The following is a 9,103-nucleotide window of genomic DNA, read 5'->3' on the forward strand; positions in this document are numbered from 1 at the left end:
TAAATAATTTTGGAAAGGGCTAGGAGCTAAAGCCCAATTTTCGGAGCTAAATAGAAAAATAAAAAGCTAAATTTAGCTCAGGATCATAATGGCAACACTGGCACTTGCTTGCTTTTCCCAGGGTGTACTTGATGAACCTTTTTTCGTATTCTGCTTTCGAAAAAATTGTTTGATGACGCATTTCCGAACGTTGTTTTTTGCAACTATTCGATTTTTTTGTGCATTGATGAATGATAAGTTTATTTAATAATATTGCGCAATAGTTTCTGCCGACCGTTAAAACATTTTATTTTAATTATATTATTATTCGGATAACAACCAGGTAAATATTTAACACATGTAATTAAAAAAAAATACTATTTTAAAGCTTAAATTAACAACAGTTGTCAAACAAATATGCAGTTGCTAATTTTAAAGAAATTGACAGAGTTTACGTAAAAAAGTTATATAAAACTTATTGTAAAATTTGTCTATAATCTTTCAGATACATACATATATGTAAATCTATGCATATGAACNCTCTGGGCCAGGTGAATAGAATGTAACGATTTCCAAAAGCCAAGACACTATAAGAACAACGCCCAAGAAGCTTATACATTTGGCACTAGAAAAGAAAAATTTGAAACTATTGTGGAGTGGAAAACGGTTAAGGTTTTTGCACTTACTCTTTTTTTACTTCTTCATACTTCATTTCATCGATTTCTGTAGCTACATTCGTATAAAGCGTTCCATTTTTACTACTATTTTTGGCTGATGTATCTGATTTACGCTTCTTAATCCTTTGAAAACCGAAGAAGGATATCATCATCACGATAAATGATAAGAACAGAAATGAGGATACTGGCGGTATGAAGTAACGTTGAGACTCGCGAATGGCTGAAAAGTGATAGAAGTGAATGTATGTAAATACATATTTTTTAAATACTTCCAACTTAATAATGCTTTAGTATGATTTAAGTATCTATGTGTGTAACTTCATTCCTATTTAATTTTTATATTTTTTTCGATGTTAAATTTGTCGAAATTTCATTCCGAAAAACTTACACGCTGTCAAACCCTGCATAAAGTAGGATGGCATACCGGGTAATCCTTTATGCACAGTCATAGCAACTAATGATCCTGCTATGGTGCAACAGATCAAAAGATTTACGCCAAAAACCAACCACGTTTGTACTTTCGTACGCCTTTTGTTCTTTGGGATTCGATACCTAAATTTTGTGTAGTAAACAAAAAATTTTTAAATCCAATTTAGCTCAAGCATCTAATTATTAAACTCCTCTAGCATACCAAATATTCACCAGTACATTCCAGCAGAGACAAAAGAACCATATAAAGTAGGATAACATAAAAAATTGTATCACGTAACCCGTATTCTTGGAATCAATCTTGAAAATATGCACCAACGAGTGAAGAAAATAGCCCATTGCCAAGCACATTGACAACAGACTCAAACACAGGCCATGCACTGTACGCAGTTCTTTCAGTCTTATATGCAAGTAGCTGACAATCAATAAACACGGTATGGACACAAGCATCAAGGCGGCAATGGCAATCATTTGACCACGCTTCAAATGTTCCTCAATAGCTGTAATGCAGGTGATTGCATAGGTTATGCCGGACACATTGTCCATATCGAGGCAATAGTATTTTTCCACTGTGTAACTGTCGTTTCCATATTTGTCCATGATGAGCAGTGAGCCATCTTGTAAAACGAAAAATGTATCATCTTCGTCATTGTAAATTAAGGACCTTTGAGAAATGGGATTAAAAGATTGAAAGCTATGAAATCGAAAGGAAGAATAGTTAAAACTAAAAAAATTTATAGAACGGTAAAGGTATAAAATCAGAGCTGGGTCGTAATGATTCCTTTAGGAATTAAATTACTCCCAATTACAGATTACAAGGAATTGTAATTAGGAATCAATTCCTTCAGTCCACAGCAAAGGAATCGAATACTTTTTCAATTCCTTGAAGTAATTTCAAATGTAATAGGGTTTTTCTTTAATTCCATTACAAGGAATTTCATATTGTAATTGGAATAAATTACGTGCTAGTAATGTAATTTTTTTTCCAATTCCTTTGAAAGGAATTGAAAATGTAATTGATTTTTTTTTCAATTCCATTACCTGGAATTGCAAGAGTACTTTAGTTTTTCCAATTACTCAAAGGAATTGTAAAAGTAATCGAGAAACTGAAAGTTCATTCACGAATATACAATGTGGAATTTTTGTTGTGGTCAAAGATTAAAATCGAAAGCACACATTGGACATCTTCTATGTATATCTATATATATATATATAAATGTTGTGTTCGTATGTCACGGTCATCAAAACCCGAGAATGCTGAACCGATTTGAATAATATTTTTTTTATTATTCGGAACCAGAACCAATGATATCGCAAAAATTTGGTGGGTTGCCACCTATTTTAAAATTTAATTAATTTAAAATCAATGAATTATTACAATATGGGTATTAAGTTAAAGAGGTTTAAGAAAGATAACTGCTGGAAGTATTTTTGACGAGGGTGGCCTCCTATTTGAAAATTTAAACTCAGTCAAATTGTTAAAAAAAAATGAAATATTGCCATGTGGGTGTCAAACTAAAGAGTTTTAAGAAGGCTTACTGCCGAAAATATGTTTGAGGAGGGTTGCCATCTGTCTGAAAATTTAACTAAATTAAATTAATAAAAAAAATAAAAAATTATAATATGGGTATCAAATTAAAAAGGTTTGAGAAAGATAACTGTTGGAAATATTTTTGAGGGGGCTGCCACCTATTTGGAAATTGTAACTTAGTTAAATTGATAAAGTAAATGCAATGTTGGCATGTGGGTGTCAAACTAAAGAGTTTTAAAAAGGCTTACAGTCTACCATGAACACTTCCAGAAATATGCAATATGAAAAATTCGGTTTGTATGGGAGGTGCCACGCCCCCTTCCTATGTCGAAACTTTTTTTTAGCTATAACCATCCTTGGAAAGCCTGCAGTAGATTCCGAAATTTCAAAAAAATCGGTACGGCCTTTCTCGTGCTTTGCGAACAGAAAAAAACGCCTTTCAAAATATATATTAGTATAGACTAGCCAAACTCTGCTTGTTTTGCGAGTTACAACACTACTACCGATGAAAATCGATGGATAAATAAACNAAAAAAATCAATTACATTTTCAATTCCTTTCAAAGGAATTGGAAAAAAAATTACATTTTCAATTCCTTTCAAAGGAATTGAAATAAAAGAAATTACATTACTAGCACGTAATTTATTCCAATTACAATATGAAATTCCTTGTAATGGAATTAAAGAAAAAAACAATTCCATTTGAAATTACTTCAAGGAATTGAAAAAGTAATCGATTCCTTTGCAGTGAACTAATGGAATTGAATCCTAATTACAATTACTGAGGAATGTAATTGTAATTGTAATGTAATTGCATTTACCCAGCTCAGTATAAAATACAATCTATATATCGATAAGCACTTCGACACGATAAAAGTGTTTATTTCTATAAAAGTATCGAAAAAATATTGATAACTATGACACATGCATATATCAATAAGGAATGAACAGATTGAAAATAACAATAGCTAATATAGAAGAGGTTTATGGTTGAGGTTTTTTGAAAAATCGACTGTCCGCCTATTCGGTTAGTCGAATTGTCGATTAGCAATTTTTTGTATCGATTTATAGCCGAATGGCAATTATTCGTTTAACTACTTTTGTTAATCGATTAGTCGTATCTTCAATTAACAAGAATTCTAGTTTATGATCGGATAAATTATATAAAATTCAGTCGGTAAAAATAAATAAATCGGTAGCAATGTCGATAAATTTATGGATGAAGACTTCCATGCAATAGCTGTACATATTGTATCTATAAAAATATTCAAAACGTATAAATAAGTATTTTAGTTTAGGGGGTTTCTAAGCGATTCCCACTTAAAACAGATTTTTTTAACGAAAATCCATTGTGTTTTTATTGTTATCGTCGGCCTTTTTTGTCGATATTGTTATCGGTATTATTAACAGTATTTTTATCGATATCGCTATCGTGTCTCCCAAATCCGTTTCCCAATTTGCGTACTTTCACCAGACAATGATAATGTACTGTACCATACAGCTGTTAAATATTTCAATGCTTGTAACAGTGAAATCGAAAATTGTTAAGCAAATTTCATCAGCAACAGCAATGCCAACACCAGAGCTAAATGTTAGTTTGCTAAATCCGACGATATTTCCCATTAAAAACTTGTTGCTGTTATGAGATTCGAACCCAAACCTGTTGCCTAATACGCATCGCTCATTAAATTAAAATACTGTTCACTTAACTTAGCACAGTGGCAAAGTAAAGTATGTAAAAGAAATGGAAAGTTTCTGAGGTTAACTTAACATTTAGAGTTGACTAACCAGGTAAATGTTAACAGCGCAAATTCTTCCTCTTCCTTTATGTATCGCGGACACTAACCACGCACACCTACATACGTACATATACATATATCATGAATGTAAAAAGAAACTTTACCTAATATTATTGCAGGCACAATTTTGGGATTTTTTTTTTCTTGTCATGCATTTTTTATCATTTGAATCGCCACCTATTTATTTTAGATAGTCATAAAAGTATTTATGTGCACAGTTTACTTACGAATTGCAGGGATTCCCAATTTCATACTGCAACTCCACCACAGCCTCATCATCCTCAATACAATTGTCATATAGAATTGCGCTTATAATACTGGGCTCAAAATGAAAATTTGTCGAATCGCAAAATTCATCGGTTTGATTCTCACGGAAAATACTTAAGCCCTCGCCATGGGGGCAGCATTTCTTCAGTCTCGAATTTTTAGTATGTAGCGGCTGTTCCACTTTCTTATTGCGTTGGGAGCAGTCCTCGGGCACAGCAATGCTTTTCACATATTGTAAAGGCACATCCGTGCTAGTGCGATAGTTTGAAGCTTCATCCGCTGCTGCAGACTCAATCGAATTTCTATTAAAAATAAAAAATAAAAATTAGAATAATTTAAAGTATAGTCAGGTTGAGGCCACGCAATGAGCGGCAAGCGCCTCAACGGCTGAGCAGCGCCATACAAAAATGCCGCTCAGCCGTTGAGGCGCTTGCCGCTCATTGTGGGGCCTCGGCCTTACTCGTATCTAATTGTTTGTTTGTCACATGTATGTATATCGTCGGCTGGGTAAAAGATTGTCGTATGTTAATTTCGGCAGGTTGTGGGAAATTGCAATTGAAGTTTGGAATGCAATTTCTCAAAAACGCGAAGATAGATTTGCTCCAAAGTCTCTGGAAATGTTACTAGTTCACAAAATTCTTAAATTATTTAATTTGTAATGTTTATTGTCAATTAGTTTTGATTTTATGAAGGATTTTCTTTGGTAAAATGTTGTCGTAAGCGTCATTTGTTCACAATTTGGCAGCCACTCTTTATGAAATGCGACAAAATGTGATCAAAATGTCTACTAAATTAACGACACGTTTTACTCAATGTCTCGGAAACTAAAGGAGATATCGAAAAATGGAGAACGCCATTTTTAATTGATTGATTAGTTTAATATGACTGCATCACCAACTAAATTTTTACTTAGTTCAGTCAATATCTCGGAAACTAGAGGAGATATCTAAAAACTGATAACACCAATCGAAAAACTTTATTTCAAAATATATAACTGCATCTAAAACTAAAAATCGTCAAAATGGCGCTTACGGCAATCTTTTACCCAGGCGACGATATGTACAAACTCTTGGTCTGAAAAAACGTAATTTTCTACCCAAAAACGTCTTTTCAAATGTATGCACACAGAATTGTTCTTATTAAACTTTTATTGTATACAAAGGTACATAAGTATGTATGTAAGGTATAATAAAATGTCATTTCGACAGAGCACATTTACAATTCATTGTAAACTGGTTTGAGATCGTTAATATAAAAGTCATTTTACACATACCTTGTGATCAGCTGATTCAGTCAGCAACATTTTGATCGATTGTGGCTGTTTTTCTTTTGTTTAATTAATGTTTATTAATTTTCCATAAAAGCCTAGATCATTATATAACAAACAGAATATAAATCCACATTTCAAACTTTGTCCAAAAATTATAAAAAAATCTGCAAAGTTTCAGCTAGATTTTCAACTTTTTATTCAGATTTTTAAGAATGTTTTTTTTTGAGTATTCAGCTTGATAACCCATTCAATTCCAAGGTAATAATGTGCAAGTTGTAAGTTGCTAAATAATCGCGTTGTTTTTTAATATTTTTTTTTCTTGTAGACATTTGGATAGGTGGATGCTAAATTACGTTCTGCTAAGAACATATTCAATGAAGCCTTAAAAAGTCGTCTACTTTTTTCTAACTTTTTATGCTGCTACAGCTTTTTTGATGCTTTTGCGAGCGTGCGTGTTGCAATAGATCAGCTCTCCTGATTTGGCTTTTAATGTAATGTAAAATCAGCCAAGAATTCAAAAAAATGCGCGTACGCTTGGTTTGCGTCATATTTAAGTCATCTGTGTCCAAAAAATAAATATCTTTTTAAAAAAACAAAGCTTGCAAAAAAACAAAGCTTGCAAAGGTTTATTAAGAAAATAAATCAAAATCAAGATTTAGTAACAGAGAAAAATTACTGAGAAGTTAAAAAACGTAATTTTTTACACAAAAAGCGTCCGAACATCAACAGGATACAAAAAACTTCCAAATGTGGTAAAAAAATGTCAACCTGGCAACGCTGGTTTTTGTATAAATGGATATGTGGCAATCCGGACACCATTCGATTTTCGATTATTTTCTCAATTTTTATGTTTGCGTGACGACGCACGCAAAAATTACGAAGCATGCTTTTTCTCGCATGCTCTCGCTTGCTTTCAACCGTCATTTTTGTTGTTTGACATCTATGTTCTCATTTCGCAGAATTCTTCAGAGTAGCAACATCGTTTATTATGGAGGCAAATACAAATTTAGAGGCAACCATTTTTCATTTGAAAATAGTATACATCTCTTTTTGCAGATTTTCTAATTTTCTCAAACTTTTAAGCGCCTGCAAGGCTTGAACCTTCTTGTTTGGCGACATTTTACAAATGAAAAAGTATGCTGTCAAATGCCCAGCCAACAAAACTCTATCTCGCTTGCGAGAGAAAAAAGCAGAACGCAAGCGAAATTTTCAAGCATGTGAAGACGGCCGGTTATAGTACCAATTCAGAGAAGACTCCCTAATTTTTTTTTTTTTAATTTTTTATGTCTAGTCGTTTTTGAGATACCGATTTTATAAAAAACGTTAATTTTTTAATGGGTATTAACCAGGGAACGGATTTTATGGAAATTGCCTTTTTTATGCTAAAGAGATAGAGTATATTCGATTAAGAATGTCCACGATTTAGATTTCCCTGATTCCTTATATACACATTTGATGTTGCCTTTTTTAAGATATTTATCTTTTTTTGCCTTTTCTTCCTTTAAAAAGTGATTATAGCATTAAAGTTTTTCNCTGTCAAATGCAAAACTGGGAGTGAGTGTAAAACTGTAACATCTGCCTTAATTTACATTTTTGTCTGCTGGTTTTTTTATTGTTGTTGCATTGACTTCAAATCATTATGAGAGAGGGAGTAGGGATGTACCAACAAGAATATACAACAAAAGTAAGAAAGTCGTTAGAACTTGGAAAGATAGCGATGGCTGAAGTAAAAAGTGTTACACCATGTTACAGTTTTGCCCGTCACTGTACGTCGAGCACACATTTAGTACATTCAAGGCTTTTCTTCGCGAAAATCGTATGAAAATGCTGCCAGAAAACTTCAAAATGCCTCTTGTGGTTCAATGTTACTACAACTATACAGATTAAAGTCTTATGAGTTAGAAACTCGAAAGGATAAAATAGCCAAAGATTCAAAGTACAAATTTTTTCATATAATGAAACTAGTTAATAGTTTTTCTCTGTTTACTTGTAATATAAACATTTCTAAAATAAATATATTTTTTGATCGTTCTTCGTATTTTCTGTCTTTTATTATTAGTGCCTTATTTTGCAATACCTAGTGCCTTTTTCCGCCTTTTTCGCTTTTTTTTTGCCTTTTTTGCAACACCTAGGGCCTTTTCCTGCCTTTTTCGCTATTTGATTTTGCCTTTTCCAGCCTATTTCGTTATTCTATTTTGCCTTTTTTATAGATTTTTAGGTCCTAAAAATTCGTTCCCTGCTCATAACTTTGCGAAAAATGGACCGGTTGGGATTGTTTTAATTTTTGAAATTTTTCGTTTTGAAAACACTTCGAATATAAAATCGAAAATCGATTTTCTTGAACATTTTTTGTTGAAAACTTTTACCCATTCTGCAACGCCTAAGCCTATTCCTATTATTTCCAACTTTTTAAGTTAATGAAAAACTAACAAATTTTATCCAATTCACCGCCAAGAATTCTCGCTGCGTCCAATCAGAATCTGTTTATTAGATGCGTTAATCAAAAAGATAAGCATTCCGCATTCTAGAGGAAGAAATTATCTACATACATAATTGCAGTGGGTAGTACTACGCTACGACTAATCAGTTTGGCGTAATCATTTGTTATCGTTTTCATTAAAATTTGTTCAAACGCTTGGACACGCATACATGGCGTATGAGTAATATTATTTCTTCATATTTCATACAAAAAAATCATCGATTTACCAGTCGATTACGCGAAAGTGACAAGTCGCGATTTCTCGAAAACGGCTGGCTAAAAAAATAGTCTGTTCCAATAGCAGTCCAGTTTACATGATTTATTCAGAACTTACAGGAAGTCGTTCCTATTGACATGAAACCTGTAAGAGGGAACACTTTTGAGAGAACAGTCCTAGTCGGTTAGTCCTAGCTACTTCAAACTTGTACTTTAGTATACTAAGATGTAACCAATTTTTTGTAAAATATTTTAAAAAAATTTGTAAAAATCTCGAGAAAAGTATCCTACAAATGTGTGATGCTACTCCAAGTGTGCTGTTTCAAGGCTAGCACATTTAGGATCATTTAACATGGTTTCAAGATCTTTTAGCTGTTGTGGAAATAATTCGCAAAATTATTTTTGTCGCGATCACTTTTGGAAATCACTGTATGTAAGTATACAAATACATACATCT

At 32.7% G+C, this 9,103-nt stretch overlaps 1 protein-coding gene across 1 annotated transcript in view; it reads right to left on the reverse strand.

The window, feature by feature from the left end:
- Positions 1-504: 504 nt before the first annotated feature.
- The window catches only part of mthl14 (methuselah-like 14), a 10,486-nt gene continuing 1,887 nt past the window's right edge, over positions 505-9,103 (reverse strand). The window contains exons 3-7 of the mRNA XM_017630034.1: positions 4,642-4,983; positions 1,288-1,749; positions 1,045-1,208; positions 666-876; positions 505-604 (exon numbers count right to left, since the gene is read on the reverse strand). Of these exons, the coding sequence (XP_017485523.1) occupies positions 505-604; positions 666-876; positions 1,045-1,208; positions 1,288-1,749; positions 4,642-4,983 (1,279 nt within the window). The remainder of the gene's footprint in view (positions 605-665; positions 877-1,044; positions 1,209-1,287; positions 1,750-4,641; positions 4,984-9,103) is intronic.

The sequence above is a fragment of the Rhagoletis zephyria genome, unplaced genomic scaffold (assembly GCF_001687245.7).
Source record: "Rhagoletis zephyria isolate East Lansing unplaced genomic scaffold, Rhagoletis_zephyria_1.1 Rzeph_scaffold_07289, whole genome shotgun sequence".
Lineage (NCBI taxonomy): Eukaryota > Metazoa > Arthropoda > Insecta > Diptera > Tephritidae > Rhagoletis > Rhagoletis zephyria.